Here is a 19,647-nt window from a genome sequence, read left to right on the forward strand (position 1 = left end):
AAAAAATTTTTTTAAGTCCTTCCTTTTTAAGGCTGCAAAATACTTCATTAGTGTGTATGGACCATATTTTGTGTATCCATTCATTTGTGGGTGGACACTTGGATTACTTCCACCTTTTGGCTGTTATGAATGGTGCTGCTCTGAACTCCAGGATGCAGATATCTCTTAGAGACCCTGCTTTCAGTTATCTGGTGTTTTTTCTTACAAAGGAACTAATCCCATTATGAGGGCCCTACTCTCATCTGAACCTAATCTCCTCCCACTGCCCCGCCTCCAAACACCATCCCACTGGGAGATGAGCTTCAACGTGTGAGTGGGGTGGGGGTGGGGGCCCCAAACATTCAGTGCATAGCAGGCGCAGGACCAGCAGGGCCTGGTGACGGACGAAGAGGAGGGAAGCGCCCGGTGCGGCTCCCAGGAGTCCGGCTTGAGCACCCGGGTGGACACTGGGGCAGGGATGCAGCGAGCGGCAGAGGGAAGCACGCTAGTGACCTCATCTTAACTAGATACCCTGTAAAGACCCCCATCGCCAAGCAAGGTCACAGTCTGAGGTCCTGAGGGTCAGGACTCTGACGTAGGATTTGGGGAGGGACTTAGCCCCGACTTGGCCCTGGACTCGCACCATTGGGTGCCGGTGGGCAGTGGGGCCGGTGCAGCCAGTGGACATGCCTCTGTCCTCCTCCCAAGAACTACGTAAGCTGCCACAACCCCGACAACAGCACACCCCTGAGATGGCCACAAGTCCCGTATCAGATCTTGGGAGGCCCCACAGAAAACAAGGTCGTCTTTGAAAAAAGAAACGGCATCTACACCTTCTTCATTTCCATCGTGGATCCGTACTACAGGTGAGTGGGGAAGTCACCCCGTGCCGGGGCCTCTCAGGGAACAGCCGGCTCGCCAGGGGCAGGGTTCACACGGGAGGGTGGACCCACTTTTCTCCCTCCCCTCGGTAAGTCCTGGGTAAACCCGAATTCCCTCAACAGCCCAGACTGTCCCGGGAAGAGTGGTATTTTAAGTTCACAGTGACATTTGTTCACCTGCTAAAGAAATCCTTATTCCGAATTCATGCTGGGCACTGGGGGGACAGCAATGACCAGTAGCCACGTCCCTGTCCTCGGGGACCAGAGGCACCCTCTCATTCCATGGCTAACTGGTGGGCGCAGGAACCGGCGCACTTGGCTCCCAAGTGCTGACCATCAGATAGCCAGGAGTTTTGCAAGCCGGATGACTCCCCATCAGGAGCTTGAAATCGGTCACGGCGGGAGTATCTCCGCTCCCAGGGAAACTGGTAGGCCAGGCCTCCCACCCACCCCATCCCCGCCCCAAGAGCTGGGTGTTAATGTTTGCCACCCACTGGTGCTGGTCTAGATCACGACCGTCTCCCACTGGGAGGAGGAGTGTGGGTGGCATTCTTTCTCGCATCACCTAACCCCCCCACCACCAGATGGACACAGTGTCCACCCCAAAAAGCACATGGAGACCTTGCCTTCCCTGGAGGCCCCAGACCTTGGACCAGCTCGGGGACACCTGGGGCAGAAGGCACGGGGGTGGGGACAGCCAGGGGAGACGGGGAGCTGCCTGTGAGACTTGTGCCCTCCCCTCTCTGCGCCCAGTCTCCAGATGAGCCCCCAGCAGTTGTCCTGTACCTGCACCTTCCTCCTGGGGGCCCCCTCGCTGGGGGGCCTGTCCCTCCCCACCTGCTACCCCACCTGCTCCCTGTCACCGCCTGATGGGTGTCTGTGCCCTCGTCCTGCCCCGACTCCACACCCACTGTGTGATACGTGCTCGGTGGGCCTCTTCTGTCCTCTCTAGACTGGGCGTGGGCAAGGAGTGGGGAGCTTATCCCCAGAGGAGGGGACCACAGGGGCCCTGGGGAAAATATGACCTCTGCCAAGATGCACAAAGAGGACGGCAGACCCAGGAGGGCTAGGAGTTAGGGGGATATAAATGGAGCTTGGTGTCTGGAGTCACCGCCCCGGGCCCACCCAGCTCTCCTCCCCACAGGTTTTAAAACGTTTGCTGGGGAAGGGATAAATTAGGAGTTCAGAATTAGCAGATACACACTACTATATATAAAATAGATAAACAACAAGGTCCTAATGTATAGCACAGGGAACTACATTCAATAACTGGTAATGGCCTATAATGAGAGGGAGTGGGTCCAGCTCAGTGGTAAAGCATGTGCTTAGCATGCACAAGGTCCTGGGTTCCAGCCTCAGTACCTCCATGTAAATAAATAAATAAAATCTGATTATCCCCCCCCACAAAAAAAACAAACAAACCTATTGTGAAAAGGAACATGAAAAAGAATACATACACTTATAACTGAGTCGCTGTGCTGTACACCAGAAACTGGCACAACGCTGTAAATCAACTATACGTCAATAAAAAAATAAAAATCCAAAACATAAAAGTTAAAAATAAAACGTCTGCTGGGGTGATGGGTGGGGCCCCCGGAGGTGGTGCCCCATGGCCTCTCCTCACCCGGCCCTCACAGCTACTGTCACCTGGAGACCATCTTCAGCGTCTACGTCTCCGGGGCCTACCCCGAGCAGATCATCCCAGAAGTGCTCATCTTCATTCTCATAGCAGCCAACTTGATGAGCGTGTGGCTGGCCTACAAGATCCCCAAGCTGCTGCACACGGAGCGGGGCCTCAAGGTCAAGGGCTTCTGCATCAATCTGTGCAGGAGATGCAGGAAGCCTTGCGAGTGTTTCCGGGGCAGGCGCTGAGAGCTCGGCGGGGTGGGAGGGTGCGGGCGGGCAGCGGGGGGCCGAGGGGATGGCAGAGCTGTCTTAAAATAAAGCAGTAAAAAAATCTGGTGGCAGCATGTATGGATCATGTTGTGTCTTTCTCCACCCATCTGCCTCCCTGGACACCCTGGCATCAGCTTTCTTTCGGGCTACGGCTCCTCTGGGGGTTGTCAACAGGAGCTTGGTGAGCCGAACCAGTACAGGCAGATGACGCAGTAACGGGCCAGCCTTGGAGGAGACTCAGACGCGGCGACACATCCTGTTAGAGAGGAGGATGAGACCCAAGAAAAAGGGAAGGGGGGCTACGGAAGACAGTGACAGGCGATCTGTCTCTGTGTCGACAAACTCTGACACAGATACAATGTGTGCGCATTTCCGTGCGTCCCTAAGAGTGTGGAGACCTAGTTTATATTTTCTACATATACTTGTCATGCACATGTATGTGTACAGTTCCTTGCATCCTGACACAGGTGTATACGTGTGCAGAGATAATGTGCACACGCATGTACATGTATGTATATATGGAGACACATGTGCAACATGCACACGATGTGTATACTACATACACATCCATGCACGTGCCTACGTATGGGTAACACGTAGAGATACATGGTACATCTATCTGGATGTGTGTCTACATATGTGTACACGTGTGTTGTATACAAAACATACATGTGCGTTCACATGTGAGCAGATGGTAAGTATATCACACCTGTGCACGTGTGTGTATGTACACTCATGTACACGTGTACACACTTAGGCACAAACACCTGTGTTCACACGTATAGACAGCACATGCTTACAAACATGCATGGGTATGTATGTATGCACGTGTGAACACACACATACAGACGAGTATACGTTTATATGACGTACACACATGTATGTGTACGTTCTATCAGCCTATCCATCCATCCATCCATGCAGTGGGCTTCCCTCCCCCACACTTCATGCCAACCCCTGGTGGCACAGGACGGCTGCCTCGGTCCAGGGAATACCTGGGTAGTCTCCCTTTTCTGATGACTCTGAGGTGAGAAGAACGTATTCCACAGAACTTTAAATTGCCCAACATGGTCTCAAGCCAGTCGTTGACAACCTCCGCTCCCACGTCCAGTGCAGCAACCTGTGAGCTCGCCCCTCTCCCCAGGGCCAAGCCCCAGCGGCCCGCCCCGCCCACCACCCAGGCCTCCCGACCGGGTTGGGCTGTCAGGTGGCACTGTTTCAGGACCCTCAGTCCCAGTTAATCTTGAAGAAAACTGAGCCCGTGCTCACACCCACCTCCTTTGCCAGGGCCTTCCCTTCGCTGGTGGTACGTAATTTTAGTCTCAAAAATACCCCTTGATGGGGCTGCAGGAAGAAGGGGCTCAGAAGGAAGCCAAGGGGAGTGGACTCGGGCTTCTCCAGGCCCGTGTCCCCAGTCAGCACACAGACAGGCGGGGTAAGCATGGGCCGCGATGCAGATACAGCCCAGGCTCCCTGGCAGCCTCCGCTTCCCTGAGCCTTGGAACAGGCTTCGGGGAGATAGCCCCGCGGGCTGGAGGCGTGGTGCCAGCATGTGGGACCCCGCCTCCCCACACCCAGCTGCCTCCTGGATTCCAGTCAAGCCTCCAGGGGAGCCCAACAGTGAGACCCAGCCCAGGGCCTGGGGCAGGAGGGCCCTTCCTCCTGCAGGGCGGGGAGCAGGGGGCCAGGCCTGGCTGGAGTCCCACTCCAGAGTGCTGCTCTGTCTCCTCTCACCTCCCATTTCCTTACGTGTCCCTGGGAAACCGCGTCACCCTCTTCAGGAGGGAGCTCGTGGACCGCAGGGGGAGGAGCCAGGCCAAGAGGGAACAGGTGTGAGCTGTGCAGCTCTCAAACTCCAGGATCCTGTGCCTGCCACCTGGGATGCAGAACCCCCGTGTGGCCAGGACCCATGGGGGGACAGACAGGCTCCTCGTCCAGCGCCTCCGGTCCTCACCTGGGCCTCAGGTGCACTCCGTGCCCCATCACACGCATGCCTGCTCTGTATCCCCTGTGCCTCGTGGGCACCATCTCAGGCATCCCAACCCTGCCCCCACCCTCAGACCATCAGGTGCCTCCACCTCCACCCAGTACCTGCCTCCACACCCCTAGGGGTCCCACCTGTCTGCCTGCCCCAGAAGAAGGAGGCGTTCCCATTCACCTTTGGGCAACACACACCCCTGGCAGCTGGGCTGACACCAAGCCCAGCCTGCAGGCCCCTCAGAGGCCGCCCCCTTCACTCCACCAGGCCTGGCTTCAGGGGGCAGGAGAGGCGGATGTGCAGACCACTGCTCCCTGGCCCCGCCCTGCTTGCTGTGTGTCTCCAGGCAAGTCCCTGCCAGCCTCTGGGCAACCTTGACTTTCCCCGTCAAACATGGGGGTAAAATCGTTGCAGGACAGGAGTCTGCCCACCTCACAGAAGCCCTCCGTCCCTGCCAGCTGACTTGGGTTTTCTGGGGTTAGGAGAAGAGATTTAGAATCCCAAACCCCGAGTCTCCAGAAGCCTGGCAACCAGGACGTGCTGGGGTCCCATGGGGCCTCACCAAGTGGCATGGATCCCACTGGACAATGGGGCGGGAGAGGGGACAGCCCTCCAGGTCTGGCCCTGGGCCACAGCCCCTGAGCCAAATGCCACCGAGCTGACACAGCTGAGAGATCAAATCCGCTTTAATGGGGAGTGGCTCCCAGGTTCTGCCTGGGCCCTGAGGGGGCGGCACTGGCCGGGCTGGCAGCCTGCTTGCCCTTGCTGCCCTGCCTCCCCTTCTTGGCGGTCGAGCTGCTGGCCTTCCTCTTGCTGGGCAGCTCGGCCCGTGGCGCCAGGGCCACGGGATTGGTGGCGGGGGGCCCCAGGCGGGGCGGCGGCTCCTCGTCCAGCGCCTTGAAGTTGAAAAAATAGTCCACGTTGGACACGGTGTCCAGGATCTCGGGCACGCTATAGTCAAAGGACAGCAGCTCTTCGGGCAGGTGCAGCGAGCGGATGTCACCGGACAAGTCATCCCCGCCACCCCCGCTGTCGGGCAGGGCGGGCCCGGGGGCCGTGTGTGGGGCCCCCTCGGGCTCGGCGCCGCCCGGCAGGCAGTCGAACAGCTTCATGGCGTCCTCCAGCAGCACCTTCTCAGGCAGCACGAAGGCCCGGGCTGCCTCGGGGATCCGGGCCTCACCTGCCCCTAGCGGGGCCTCCTCGGCCTCGGCCGCCCTGGTCTCGGCAGGGCCCGGCGGGTACAGCTGGCCGGGCCCAGTCCCAGGGGACAGCTCCTTGGCGGTGAAGGCCAGGGGCTCGCCAGGCCCGTGCAGCTGGCTCAGGCGGCCCTTGAGGTGGCTGTAGGTGCCATGGGGCAGCGTGGCCTCGGTCGGCAGCGTGAGGAGCAGTGGGGGCAGCTTGCTCTCCTTGGGGGGTGGCGGGGGCGCTGAGCCTTCCTTGATCTGGGGCGGGGGCAGCTCCGTGAAGGCCAGGGGCCCCCCTTCCCCGACGAAGCCCAGTGCCTCGGGCCCAGATCCCTCAGGTGGGAAGTAGGGCAGGAGGTACTGGGGGCCCCCGGCGGATGGCTGGTAGGCAGGGTATGGCGGGTGCAGCGGGGGTGGCACCGGGGCCTTGAGGTAATGCTGGGGTTCCCGGAGGTAAGTGCCTGGCGAGGCGGCGCCCCCCGCCAGCCCCCCGCTGCCCACAGCTGCCAGCTTGTACAGGGATGACTGGCCGAAGTCAGTGGTGGCCCACTCGATTCGGTAGATGCGGGGGTCAAAGAAGCACCCGCAGGGCGCCATCTGGAAACCTGCAGCCAGGGAGAACGGCCCTGAGAGGGGCAGTTGTGGGATCCGCCTGGGGATGGGGGAGTGGCGGCCCACACCGTGGGGCATGTCTGTGGAATGAAGGACAGGGTCTGCTTCTGGGGTCCATTTGGGGGACAGAGACATAGGCTTTGCCTTTGGGGACCTACCTAAGGGTCAGGCTTTCGAGGCCCGTCTGGGGAATGGCAGGCACAGCCCCAACCTTGGGAGGCTCGCCCATCTGGGAGCTGGGGACACAGGCCTGGCTTTGGGAGACCTGAAGGACAGGAGACAGGCCTTGCCTTCAGGGCCCAATCTAGGGGTTGGGGGGACACAGACCTTGGTGCATGGGCTCCTTTGGGGGGATCGGACACAGTCCTTGCCTTTGGAGAGGGGTGCCATCTAGGGATGGGTGGGGCAAGATGGCCCAGCCCATTTCTGAGTCCTCAAGGGTCATGGTGGGACCAGTACCTGCTGGAGGGGCTGGAAACACCTCTTTCTCTGGGTTTGGGGGGTGATACAGGTTGGAGGAACCTGTGGACAAAAACAGGCAGGTGGGGCTGGTCCTGAGGCTGGCAGGCAGAGTCCTGGTCCCTGCCCCATTGGGTGCCCCCAACCCCGACGCATACCTACAGCAGGAAGAGGTTCTGTGCAGGCGGGGGTGGGCTGGCTGCCCAGCCCCTCGGTACCATCCAGGCCCGGGGGACTGAAGCCTTCTTGGGGAGCTACAGGTGTGTAGAAGGGTTTGGGGCGCTGCATGGGTGGGCCAGGAGGGCAGCAGGTGGGAGCACAGGAGGCCCACCCGGAGAATAGGCTCAGAGTCCTATGGAGTTCTGTTTGTCCGGTTACTCCGGGCAGCGGGTTCCAGACTGCGGCCCGCCCACTGGTCAGGTTCCGGGAATGAGGAGGTGTGGGCAGGGGCAGTCGGGGAAAGCAAGGCAGCCAGAGACAGGGCATTCCAAAGGGCAAGGCAGGCCCTGGGCCCCATCTGCCGCCTTCCGCCTCTGCCAGCAAGGCCTGCCTGACAGCTCCAAGGCCCCTTCCTCCAAGCAGCCTGCTGTGATCCACACCCACGCAGGCTGAGGCCCCTCTCATGAGCCCCTGTGGTTTCTTTGTGGTCAACGCCTCTCTGGGCACCAGCGGCCACCAGAAGGGGGACTTTTGAGGAATGAGTGAGGAGGGAGGGAACTGCAGACACAGGGATGGCAGTAGGGAGCTCCTGGGAGCAAAGGGCAGCCTCAGGGTCACAGAAAGGCTGGAGTTTTAAAAGAATAAAATTTATTGTGTTCACACACAGGGTGAGGGGGAGACTGGCTGGGCGCTCAGATGCCCCTCCCACCCCCATGGCTACTTGTATGCGTTGGCCTTGTGCTTGGGCAGGAAGATGAAGCCTGGCGGCACGGGTCCCAGCAGCAGCTCGCTGTGAGGAGGGCAGGGAGCGGGGTCAGGCCTGGGGCTGCCCCCAGCCCCACCTGGCCCCCAGCCCCACACGTCGGTTCCCCAGGCACCTGATGCGGATCCAGTCGGCCGCCTTCTGGCTGGCCATGAGCGTCTCCAGGTAGTCACGGCCCAGGTAGTAGGGTGGCCGCTCGTTGATCCTCTGCGGAAGCCGCTCCAGCAGGCCCACGGGCACATACCTGCAGGCGGGGGCAGCGGGACAGGGTTGGGCCCAGCTGCCCCATGAAGCCCCCCAGCCCAGCCCGGCTGCCCTGCCCACCTGCACAGGAAAGACAGCCACTCAAGGAGGAAGCGACGGGTCTTTTCCACGCCCTGCGTGTCCGAGCCCCAGTGCTCCAGGCCGTAGTGCGTGAAGTCCCGCAGGATGTCCAGGCGCTCGGACGAGGAGATGTCCCAGTGCCGCTGCTCTCTGATCTCCGTGAACAGCCATGGCTTGAGCAGGGCACCGCTGAGGGCAGGAAGTGGTCATTGGGCTTGGGGGCCGGAACCCCAGCCCTCAAAACCTCGGTCCCAAACCTCCTGGCCCAAGAGTTCCAACCCAAGACCCTAAGCCCATAATGGCAGCAATTTCCACTCCTCCCCACCCCTCCCAGCAGCCACCTCTGACATCTCCCTGTCCCACACCGGGCAGAGCCACTGGCTGGGGACTAACAGAGCAGTGGAAGGCAGCTGCTGGGACAAGCCCAGATGCGCCCTCAACTTCCCCAAGCCTCAGGCCAGGCGCTCAGGGGGTGAGGCTAGCTGGTCTCTGTGCCGCCCGCCCCGGGGCACTTACCGGGCAATCATGATCCCAGCGACACCAGTCTGCAGGGCGCGGTTGGCATCCTCGTACGACAAGATGTCCCCATTTCCTGAAGGACAGAGGCCAGGGCTTCAGCGAGCGATGTGCAGGCGGGAATGCTGGGGCTTTGGGAGTTGTGGCCAGGCCAGCAGACTCCTCGGGGCAGGGAGGGGGTCCCAGCAAGGGGTGGGCATGGGGGTGTGGCCTTTGGTGGGGAGGTCTGAGCTGAGTGGCTGGGACCCACCGAAAAGGGGCATGGGGCTGGCTGCGGTCACACATTGCTCGATGTACTGCCAGTCGGCCAACTTGGTGTAGCGCTGCTCCCGTGAGCGGCCGTGGAGCTGGAGGAGAGGTGGCCGTGCGGGGAGGGAGGGAGGGTCCAGGGAGGCGGAGGGTCAGACAGAGACAGAGGAAGAGAAAGAGACCCAGAGGGATCGGGAGGAACCAGGCTGAGAGAGACAGAGAGAGAGACAGACACACAGAGACAGAGACAGAGATGGAGGGAGAGCCAGAGACCACGAGAAGGAGCAGGAGGAGAGGGACCATTAGGAGGAGATGAGCCTCAGGGGCCCCGACCCCCGCTGCACCCCGAGACCCACCGTGACCAGCGCCGCCCCCCAGTCCCGCAGCTCGGGAAGCAGCCGGTGAGCCAGGTTCACGCGCTCCTGGACGCCCGTGCGAATCTTCACCGTCAGCGGCACATCCAGCACCTGTGGAGACAGGTGGGGTCATCAGGGCCTGAGGTCGAGCAGGAGGACAGGGCAGGGTGGGGGCAGAGGGGAATCTGGGGTTGTACCTGGTTCATGCCGCGGACGATCTGCTGGAACTTGGTGGAGCGGCTCATGAGGGCGCAGCCCCCGCCCTGGCAGAGACCAGCGGCTGGAGCTCTGGAAGGCAGGACCCACACTGGGCCCGACATCCCTCTACTGCCGCCCAGATGGGGAGACTGCTGAGGCCCAGAGGACCCCAGGTGTCCCCAGGGATTCCGCCCGCCCACACTCTGCCCTCCCTGGGGCTCTAGGGCCGAGCGGCCGATACCTTCTTGTACACAAGGTCAATGGGGCAACCGACATTGATGTCCACAAAATCCACCTCAACGGTGCGGTTCAGCAGCTCGGCACACTTGGTCATGGTGTCAGGGAAGGCGCCCTCGAGCTGTGGCAGGTGGCAGAGCGGGGGGTGAGAGGCCAGGCCAGGCTGCCCCTCCCTGGCCCAGTGCTGAGGCCATCAGCTCTTGGAGAGGCGCCCGGCCTGCAGCTGAGACAGAGGGGTCTGGGAGGTGACCTAGGGGAGCCAGACTCAACCTTACTCTGAAATTTGGCAGCTGAGAGCCCCTCCCATAAGGAAGCACCAACCTGGACGCCAAAGACATCCTCGCATGGGTGGCGTTTGAGCAGCGCCCACTCGGACGTCTGGCCCTGCAGCAGGTTGGTGCACACAGCCATCTCCCCGCAGGTCACATCAGCCCCGAAGCGCTTACAGATCCGCCGGAAGGGAAGGTTCCCGCACTAGGGACAGCAGGAGACAGATGCACATGTAAGCACATGGCAGGCAGGGACCCCAGACACCCGCCCAACCCAAGACCCATAGGGCAGGGCAGACAATGGGTACTGGTGGGATAACCACGCTGCCACCACCCGGCCCACCCCTGTGTGGGTCCTACCGTGGTGAGCGGGGCCAGGTACAGTTTGCCACTGATGTCCAGCTGGAGGGAAAGAAAACGTACAGTGAAGCTCCACCCTCCACCCTGGTTTTCAAGGCCTCTCAGGCCTTCCTTCTCCCCAGTCTTTGCCCACATGCTTTGCCCTGCCCCCACCAGCCTGACTCCCTTTCACCTCTGCGCCTCTGCATAGGTCAACCAATTCCTCCATGAAAGATGTTCTTTTCTCCACATTCTCCTCCACTAGAGAGCTTCTACTCAACCATCAAAACCCTGGTCCCCATGCCCTCTCTTCCATGAAGCCTTTCCCACTGCCTCCTTCTGCCCGAGCCCTGACCCTTTGGGGCTGGGAGCAAGTATCCAGCTCTATCTGCCCCTAGCACTGCTGGTGTCCTCAGCAGAGAGCCCAGGACACATACCCGCTTCTTCTCACAGGGCCGCAACCTGACTACATCCTCGTCTGTCAGAGGCCCACAGGTCCTTAAAGGGCCACTGGGAGTGACAACGATGCCCGGCTCCTGGGGGGCCTGCTGGGCGTGGGCACCTTCAGCCTCTGTGGTCTCAGGGACAGTGGCAGAGGAGGCAGGGCCTGGCAACTGGCCCTTGCCCAGCTGGCGCAGGGCCTGCTCTGCACGCTCGAAGCAGATTTTGCGTTTTCTCAGCTGCTGCTGCAGGGCTTTGTCCAGGCCATTGCGGACAGGCGGGGCCTGGACCAACCCCTCCTGCACCAGATTCTGGCCCTCGGGCCCCAGATGGGCCCTGGCAAAGCGGCAGGTGACGCCATAAGGACACCTGCCGAAGGTCTCAAAGAGCACACAGCAGGGGCCCAGGTCAGCTGGCTTGGTCTCCAGGTAGCGGTCCACATCGTGCAGGAAGCGGCAGCGGTCCCCAAAGAAACATTTAGTGGCCGACTCCTACAGGGAAACAGAGTGGGCAATGAGGAAGGACAGGGAGATGCTGAGGCAGCCAGGCAGCCTGGGTTTGAAACTCAGATCCCTCCCCTCCTGGCTGTGTCCTCGTCAAGTCAGTAACCTCACCAAGCCTCAGTTTCTTCATCTGAAAGGTGGGTATAATCACTTACATTACAGCATTCTGAGGACTGAATGGGGGGCAGAGAGGCCTCTGGGACTTCCTGGTGACAAAGACACTCACCTGGATCAGGGAGGGGCAGAGCCTGTTCTTGTCATAGTGGGTGGGCTTCACATGGGGCCGGCCCTTGTTCTGACCCCGGGCCCTCTTCCGAGCCTGAGGCTGCTCCCCAGGCTCAGCTGTCTCCTCTGGCTGCCCATCCTCCAGTCGGATCCGCTTGGCCTCAGGCTCAGGCAGGTCATTGCCACCAGGGTCTCCTGCCTTGGTTTCCTGGCTGGGCTTCTCCTGCCCTTTGGCTTCCAGGAATTCATGGAACTGCTCCTTGGTGGTGAGGTATCTGCCAGCACAGAGACAGGGGGAAGGAGGATTTGTGGAAGAAGTCTCTCCCCTGAACACTCAGATTCAATGAATTTGGGGGAAAGGGCCTGAGAACACTTGCCCCTGCTTACATGCTTCTGCTGCTGATGTGCTCACTAGTTAGAATAGGCCAGCTGCCAGCCTGGAAGCACCTCAAGGCCACAGGGAGGGCCTATTTTGTCCCTAGGTCCCCAATGCCCAGACTGTTGAGCCGAAGTACAGGTATGAACCTGGCCATGTTAGGCTACAGGAAACTACAAGTCCCAGTGCCTTGGCAACGGGTCCACAGCCGCCACATTCCCACACGCCACGCCATCAGGCCTACAAGCCCCGGCACACCCCGCGGCACTCGCTCCAGGCTCAAGTCCCCGACTGTTAACAGTGGCTGGCTAGAGGTGCACATGCGCTATTCCCGCCATACGCTGCGACTCAAACCCCGCCCACCCGAGCATGCACCGTGGTGTCCTTCGCACATGTGACAGTTCCCAACGTGCGCGATCTCCGGAGCTCGCTGACCCTGCAAGCCGCAAAAAAGCCCAAACAGAAGGTCCGGCGAGCTCCCCGTCCTGGGCCGCAGCCCCATCTCCCGGCATGCACCGCTCGGGCCGCGCTACGGGTGCCGAGAAGGCCCCGTGAGCTGCTCCCCCTGCCCGGGAGACTCACTGAGGTTTAATGGGCGCCACTCCCCGTTCCGGCTCGCTGGCTCGTGGGTCGCCACCACTACCACTCTCTGCTGGAGCCTCCGCCGCTCCCTCCGCCATCAGCCCCCCCTCACGCCCGCTCTGGATTGTTGCGGGAAGGCCTTCCGGGTCGCGCGTGTATCTCCCCTGGTCGTGTTGGGGAAGCGCGCATGCCCGGGTCGCTCCAAGTGACGCCATTGTATACGCGTCGAAGTAGGGGGCGGAGCCTAAGTGGGGGTGGGGCCTCGGGTTCGGCAGTACCTCTGAATCCTTTGGCTGAACCAGAAATGTTCAATGATTCTCTAGGGGCTCTCAAACTGGCCTCTCGCAGGCCACAATCGACCTACTGAGGTGTTCTGTTTTCCTGATGGGGTTTTAAATTTTTTTCAATTCTGCTACTTTTATTTGGGGCATGCATGCAACAAATAATATGTTGAGTGCGTGCGGACTAGACGCTATCCTAGATGCCAGGGATACAGCAGTGAATAAAAGACAGAAAAAAAAAATCCCTGCCTTTAAGAGCTTACATAAGAGTGGTAAAGCCAATCAACGTAAACATATGTAAGATATACTGTACGGAGACGGTAATGAAGCAGGGAAGGGGAAATGGGAGTGCCATTTTTGATGGTTGCAATTCTTAATAAAATGGTCAGGGAAAGCTTCTTCACTGAGAAGGTGACGTATGAGTATTTTTGAAAGAAATGAGGGAGAAAGATAGGGATATCTGTGGAAAAGTGTTCCAGGCGGAGGGAACAGCCAGTGTTGGAGAAACAGGGAGGCCTGTGTGTCTGGAGCTGAGTGGGCGAGGGGGAGAGTGGGAGGAGGTAAGCGCACCGAGGTGAAGGGGGCTTTTACTCCGAGGGAAGTGGGAGGGCTAACAGCCAAGGAGGGCAGAATCTAGTCATCATTTTCCACAATCCCCACCATATCGTTGTACCCTCCTAAAGCCCCCTGTTCCTGGAAGAGCCTTGATGCAGCACAGGGACCTCAGGGCTCTAGACAAAGCCTGCCAGCTTCAAATGCCAGAACTTCCACTTACCAGCTGGGAACATTGTCCTTTAACTTCTCTGTGCCTCAGTCTCCTCGTCAGAAAAATGGGGCCAATAAAAATATCTCTTTCAGAAAGTAAGGATTCGATAAATAACAGTCAATAAATGTTAACGACCACTGTCGTTACTATTACTTTATTGCTATTCTTTGCCTTGAATTATGTGAACATGGTGCAGGGTGCAAAAAACCAATCCCTCAGCTGCCCTTACCCTTCACTGCTAAAAGTGACAATGCTTTCCATGGGCAAGGAAGTGAAGCAGGGACTGTGTTCCTGGAGTAACACATGGGGAGATTGAAGCTCAAGGAGGGAAAGGATTTGCCAGAGGCCACAACGGGCTGGGAACTAGCTTTTCCAAGATCTGGGAGAAAATAGGAGGGGGACCCGGGAGCGCCTCCTCTTCCATCTCCAGCCTCGGCTGCCCTCTGTAGGACAATCTGGGAATAAAATGGTGGAATGGGGGATTCTGAAACCACAGCATCCTTGGGGGACTTCTTGCTCAGCCTCGCTTTCCCACCTCCAGGGAAGGGAGCTCATTTCTTCCTGAGGTGCTCCCCATTGCCCTCCGAGGTTCTATTATAGTCTCCCCGACGTCACCCCACAGGCACCCAGACCCCTCAGGAATTGGCCTCCCCTCTCTGGGCCTCAGCCTCAAAGGAGAACCCTCCTAGGGCTCCCTGGCTCTCCCCTGCCTTCTCTGTGTAAGGCAATCCAGGAAGGCTTCCTGTAAGCGGGGTCAGGGGGGAATAGACTGGCCATTAATACCCATGCATGGTGTTAATCTGATATACTATTAATTGCTTGTTATTATTTATTATATTATGATAATGGTTTAATAGTAATCACTCATCAGTACTAGATAGTACTGAGTGCTTACTGTGTACCAGGCTCTGTTCTAAGCTCTTTTCATGTATTAACTTGTTTATTCCTCTCTCTGACCTTGTGTGGAGGGAAGGGGCATTCATTCCAACTCCACCTGAATCCATGGGCTGCAGAGGACCCTGGCCCAGGGGCTCGCCACCGTCTAGCTAGAGGCCTGGGAATCAGCTTATCCTCCTGCCTCTCCCCCACAGCCCATCAGTCACCATGTCCAGCCTACTTTTTCTCGAGAGTCTCTCTCCAGTCCATCCCCTTTCCCAGCAGACCACTTTCCAGACCTCAACCTCCCATCCTTCCCCCAACAGCCTAGCCTCCCATAGCTCTTTCTGAAACATAGATCTGACCCTGGCCCTCCCCTGCTCCCAATCCTTTCATCGCTCCCTACTGCCCCTGTGCCTTGTACCACAGCCCCCAAATTCCTGCAAAATCCCTGCTGCCTTCCCCAGCTTCATTGGCCTTCATCAACTCCTCACTCCCTAAACTCAGGCACCAAGTTCATTCCAGACCTTCCGTGAGCCAGCCTTACCTCCCGGCCTTTGCATATGCTGTTCCCTCTCCCAGGAAGACTGTTTCCTGCACCCAGTCACCTTGCTCATTCCACTCACCCTTCTGTTCTCAGCTTCTTCTCTGGAGAAGAATTTTTCATTGGGGGTCTTCCCCAGTAAACTATGAGCCCAGAGTGGGTGGGAGTTGGGTCTGCCAGGGTCACTTTGTGTCCCCAGCACTGGGCCTGCCACATGGTAGGTGCTCAGTGAATGCTTACTGAGTGAACGCCTCTTGTCGTAGCTAGAGAAACTCAGGCACGGGGGTAGGACCTGCTCAGGGTGGGAGGGAGTCCCACCTTCACTGAGGCTGTGACCGGCCGCTGAGGACTTCCCAAGTGCCACCATGGAAAATGTAGGGACATTGAGAAAGCTGTCCTCCCCACCCCGAACCAGATCTGAGTCAGACGAATGCCTGACCTCGACTGATCTAAGGAGCAGGAGGGAGGCAGGTGGCTCTGGGGCCCCTGAGCAGGTGGGGAGACTGAGGGACCCAAGCAGTGGTGGGGCCGGGCCTGGGGGAGGTGCTCCTGGCGCTCTCTTGGCCTCTGTCTCTTTCTTTTATTCTTCCTGTTTCTATATTTCCTTCCCTCTCTGTATCTGTCTCCTATCTTTGCCTGTCTCTTTCCCAGAAAGACAGGTCTCATCTCTATCCCCACCTTTCTCCCTCTGCCTCTGAGCTCTGTCTCCCTCTCTCTTGGCTGCTGCCCGCCCCCCATGCGTCCCTCTCTTCTGGCGACCTTTCCCTCCCGGTCTCTGTCCCCCCTGCCCTCTCTGTCCCTCTGGGCGGGAGTCGAGAGGAAGCGCGGGGCAGGTGCGGCCCGGGCTCAGTGCCCGGGGCCGCCAGGGCCGCCCCGGATTTGTGGCTGCGCGTCCTTTATCTGGGGCTGCAGCTGCCCCTTATCATCTGGCTCCAGGACACGAGACCAGGATTAGGGCACCCTGGGCCAAGGACGGGAGCAGGCAGGCCCTGGCAGGCGGCGGGCAGAGGTCTGCCTGGGTGTGTGTGCGGCGGGGCACCCGCGAGCCTTAGGGGCTGAGGCTGCTGTGGGCGTCTGTGAGTGTGTGTGTGTGTGTGCGTGTGCACTGTGTGTTTCTGTGTGACAATGTGCATACATATGCAGAGCATGAGTGACTTTGAGAGGCGTTTGTGTGTGTGATTGTGTGTCGATGGGAGTATTCATGTGTCTACGAGCGTGTCTGTTATGTGTGTGTGCGTGTATACACACAGTGTGTACACATTTGTGGCTTGTGTGTGGGGGGTTGCCTGTGAGCTCCCCAAGGTTCTCAGCCCCAGCCCCGCCCCTCAGGTGTGCCCCGCCCTAGGCCCCGCCCCTATCCGCCTCCCGGTTAGCTGGTCCGTGTCTGATGGCTTTCCCGCCTTGCTGACCTGGGGCCCCCAGCGGCAGAGCCCTCGAACTGTGACCTGTGGCTGCAAATGGCCCTGTGGGGACGGCTGCCGGCCCTGCTTTTCCCATCTTCGCCTGGAACCGGGCGGCTCCTTTCTGCCGCCCAACAGGCCTCAAGGGCCCCATCCCCGCTGGTCGGAAAGGCTCCTTCCCTGGTCCCCAGGGCCCTTGCTCTGACCCCTGGCCAGGAATGGGTGTCCAGCTGTGTTCCCTGTCAGGATGAGGCCTCTCCCTACCCTCAGGGTGAGGATAACTTTGTCAAATTAAGAGCCCGGAAGCCTGGTTTTAGGGAGTCTCTTGGCTGGTAATGAGCAGCCATGTGCTGGGCTGGCTCAGTGACCCCAGACGAGGCCCCTCAGTTCTCCAGGGGAGAACAACACTTCCCACGGCTGGGGGTTGGCACTGGGCCCAGAACATTGGAACCATTTCACAGATGGGGAAACTGAGGCACAGTGAGCTCAGCTACCTGCGCGTTGGGGGGTGGGGTAATGCTCAGTGTGTGGAGATGCTCTGGCTGGGGGGTGGTAGGAGGGACAGAGAACACAGAGGGCGCTGTACCACCTCCACCCCTGCAGGGCTGGTCCCTGGGGGGTCCTGAGGTGCAGCCTTGGGCCTGCAGGGCCTGGACCAGCTCCTGGCGCTAAGATGGAAACTTCTCCACCAGCCAAGTCTGCATCTTGGCAGCAGCCACCCGCCTCCCAGAACCTCTGCCTGGGCCTCCACCCGCGAACAGGACACTCCCCTTGGGAGCAGTGACCATCTAGGGAGGGCAGGGGGCCAGCCCCAGGGGACAGGGGTGGAGGAGCGGCCGGGGGCAGCGGCTGAATGTTCTGGAGTCATCTAGCCCCAGATTTGAGGCTCTTCCTTACTGTGTGACCTTGGGCCAGCGTCTTGACCTCTCTGATCCTCAGGTTTCACAACTGGCGAGTGGGCACAGAGCAGGCTGTGGGGAGGAGGTGTTGCCTGGAGCTACTGGGGGTGACCAGTGAGGAGTCAGTAAAGGAGTGGAACTAATTTCCCAGCAAACAGATGGTGGGAGGGGCGGGGGGGGCAGGTGGCAGGGTCTGGGTTCTGGCTGCCCCTGTGCTGTCCCACCCCTGCCTCAGCCTTGCCCTTGGGGCCAGCAGGCTCTGGAGGGGCCACATGCCCTTGGGTGCCCCCTGCTTTTCACTGAGCTTGTTTCCCCTGATTCATGCGCTGAAGAGATCGCAGCCCCTACCCATGGGCTGCACTTTTAGCGTGGGAGGTTCAAGGCTCAGTTCCACCCACCCCTGCCCCTCAGCAGCCCCAGTCAGGAACAAGGAAGGTTTAAAAATAAAGCATTGTAAATATCCACGTTTCTGGCAAATAGAACCAGCCCCTGAATCCCCTTGGCCTCCCAGGCAGCCCAGCTGGGCCTAGACAGCTCCTTGAAAGGGGGGGTGGGGACCAAGGGTGGGTGTGCCTCTGCATGCTCCAGTTCCTGGCTACAGTGTGAGTCAGCCAGTGTGACAGGGTGTCTGTCTGTCACTCCTTGTCCAGGGGGTGACAAAGTGTATGGATGGTGACCGAGAATGGCTGGGGTGCTGGGTTGTGTGAGGTGACACACTGGTGTATGAGGACGTCACACCTGTGTCTGGTGTGATCACGTGGGGCTGGCTCTGAGCAAGGCAGGTCTCTGGGGGTGCTGAGTGTGACGGGGGCCTCCTCCATGTGTGTTTGGACACCATGTGTGTATCCCTGAGTGTGGAGAGGTCTCCTTCCAGGTGGGAGTGTGACCGTGTCTCCCGGTGGTGCAAGGCAGGCGTGGGTTCTGGGTGTCCCCACTTCCAGCCTCCTGACCCACCCTCCTGGAGCCCCACCTCTGCACCCCTGCCCCTGCCCACCCCAGAGGAAGAACCAAGTCTTTCAAGTCCCTGTTACCAGGGCAACCGTTTTACGAGCGTCCACATGGTGGGCACATGTGTGTGTCCTGCACCCCATGTGTCCGCAAGCCCCCACCCCCATGGCCTCCGACCCAGGCCAGGAGGCGGGCACAGGCGTTGTGGGGTGAGTGGAGGCAGTCGAGGGGCAGCTGGTGACAGCTTAATGATGGCTGGCTGGGCTGGGGGTGGGCTCCTGGCCTGGCTGCGTGTGTGCAGGGGGGCTGTGCTTCCCGGACCCGCCAGCGTGTGTGCACGCATGCGCTCGTGTGTGTACCGCAACAGTGTCTCCGCGAGTTTTGTGTGCGCGTGGCTGTGGGTGGGGTGGACACTCGATGCTCAGGGGTTGCATGTGTCAGAAGGTTTGGTGTGAAAAGCAATGCTACGCTGTCTCCTGGAGTTTCCCCTGGAGCTGGTCCAAGGGCCCATGGGCTGCTAAGTGTGTGAATATTGAATATTGCACATGTCTCTGTCTCTGCCGGGGAACTGAGTGGGAAGGGGCCGCGTGTTGTGGCAATGAGAGCTCTGTGTCTGTGTGCATGAGTGTGTCCAAATGGGAATGAAGTATGACACCTATGTGAGTGTGTGTCCGTGTGGGAAGACTGGGTACGTGACCGCCGTGTGTGTGTGCGTGTAGGGATGGTGCTGTTCTCAGAAGGGTGTCCGGGAATGTGTGAGAACCTGGATGGCGCTGGCTGTGACCTTGCCTGGACCAAGGTTTGAGGGTCTGCATGAATGGCCACAGTACAGTCCTGGCCAGGGTGTACGTGTCACTGAGAGTGAGCACTTGGAGACACCAAAAACGCAGACCCTTGGGCACTGCACACCTGCAGCCGGCATGGTTCCACATACTTACTCATTCGCTCCTTACGGCAATCCTGTTAGGATCTACTACTAATAGCCCATGTTACAGTTAGGAAACCGAGGCATGGAGAGACGAGCAGACCTCTGCTCTTTCCATCCTGGGCTGTGATCCGGCAGCCGCAGAGCCGCTGCTTTGACACATGCTCACCTTCATGCCCTCCACCCACCCACAAATTCACATTCGGGCTACACACACCCCGCTCGCACGTCCAGCGCGCCCTACACCCGCAAGAGCCCGCGTACAGCAGGTGAGGCTGCCTGAGTGTCCCCCATCACCGCGGACACTGCGTAGGATGGCAAGTTGTACAGGTCGCTGGTGTGTGTGTGTGTGTGTGTGTGGGCGCGTGTGTTGGGGGTTGGGGCGGCAGGGTGGTCCTAGGAAGACCTAACGCCCATAAAAACCCCCAGGCTGCTGGGATCAGAGGAATGCAGGCAGCCTGAGCCAGAGTGAGGAACCCATG

General features: G+C 59.5%; 3 protein-coding genes across 6 annotated transcripts in view; 1 reads left to right on the plus strand and 2 right to left on the minus strand.

The window, feature by feature from the left end:
• CATSPERD (cation channel sperm associated auxiliary subunit delta) overlaps positions 1-2,732 on the plus strand; it is a 40,294-nt gene extending 37,562 nt beyond the window's left edge. Inside the window, exons 21-22 of the mRNA XM_010983360.3 lie at positions 688-845; positions 2,498-2,732. Of these exons, the coding sequence (XP_010981662.3) occupies positions 688-845; positions 2,498-2,732 (393 nt within the window). The remainder of the gene's footprint in view (positions 1-687; positions 846-2,497) is intronic.
• Positions 2,733-5,402: 2,670 nt separating this feature from the next.
• On the minus strand, positions 5,403-7,646 carry PRR22 (proline rich 22). Its single transcript, XM_031437034.2, has 3 exons — positions 7,148-7,646; positions 6,990-7,052; positions 5,403-6,523 (listed from the first exon to the last, which is right to left on the minus strand). The coding sequence occupies exons 1-3, from the start codon at positions 7,611-7,613 to the stop codon at positions 5,421-5,423; spliced, it is 1,632 nt and encodes a 543-aa protein (XP_031292894.2). The 5' UTR covers positions 7,614-7,646; the 3' UTR covers positions 5,403-5,420.
• Positions 7,647-7,779: 133 nt separating this feature from the next.
• On the minus strand, positions 7,780-12,726 carry DUS3L (dihydrouridine synthase 3 like). 4 transcript variants are annotated; one of them, XM_031437027.2, is made up of 13 exons: positions 12,527-12,724; positions 11,570-11,843; positions 10,837-11,331; positions 10,421-10,462; positions 10,113-10,265; positions 9,796-9,912; positions 9,554-9,619; positions 9,357-9,467; positions 9,002-9,098; positions 8,752-8,827; positions 8,236-8,424; positions 8,027-8,155; positions 7,780-7,938 (listed from the first exon to the last, which is right to left on the minus strand). In XM_031437027.2, exons 1-13 carry the CDS (start codon positions 12,622-12,624, stop codon positions 7,866-7,868), a joined length of 1,920 nt encoding a protein of 639 aa, XP_031292887.2. In that variant the 5' UTR covers positions 12,625-12,724; the 3' UTR covers positions 7,780-7,865. The 4 variants fall into 4 exon arrangements, with proteins under 4 accessions (XP_031292887.2, XP_031292891.2, XP_031292886.2 ...); XM_031437031.2 differs by lacking the exon at positions 7,780-7,938 and having other exon boundaries at positions 9,554-9,644; positions 12,527-12,725; XM_031437026.2 differs by lacking the exon at positions 7,780-7,938 and having other exon boundaries at positions 9,002-9,467; positions 9,554-9,644; positions 12,527-12,726.
• Between the last annotated feature and the right edge of the window lie 6,921 nt (positions 12,727-19,647).

This window comes from Camelus dromedarius, chromosome 27 (genome assembly GCF_036321535.1).
Source record: "Camelus dromedarius isolate mCamDro1 chromosome 27, mCamDro1.pat, whole genome shotgun sequence".
NCBI classification, from domain to species: Eukaryota; Metazoa; Chordata; class Mammalia; order Artiodactyla; family Camelidae; genus Camelus; species Camelus dromedarius.

What these genes read in the sequence shown, in the direction of transcription:
- PRR22 (XM_031437034.2), bottom strand. Translation starts at nt 7,613, where the DNA reads ATGAGAGGGGCCTCAGCCTGCGTGGGTGTGGATCACAGCAGGCTGCTT. An exon ending in AGAACCTCTTCCTGCTGTAG is followed by an intron (nt 7,053 to 7,147) that starts GTATGCGTCGGG and finishes TTTTGTCCACAG; the next exon opens with GTTCCTCCAACCTGTATCAC. An exon ending in GTTTCCAGCCCCTCCAGCAG is followed by an intron (nt 6,524 to 6,989) that starts GTACTGGTCCCA and finishes CCCTGGCTGCAG; the next exon opens with GTTTCCAGATGGCGCCCTGC.
- DUS3L (XM_031437028.2), bottom strand. Translation starts at nt 12,446, where the DNA reads ATGGGGCTGCGGCCCAGGACGGGGAGCTCGCCGGACCTTCTGTTTGGG. An exon ending in TCTGCCCCTCCCTGATCCAG is followed by an intron (nt 11,332 to 11,569) that starts GTGAGTGTCTTT and finishes GTTTCCCTGTAG; the next exon opens with GAGTCGGCCACTAAATGTTT. An exon ending in GCTGGGATCATGATTGCCCG is followed by an intron (nt 8,425 to 8,751) that starts GTAAGTGCCCCG and finishes TCCTGCCCTCAG; the next exon opens with CGGTGCCCTGCTCAAGCCAT.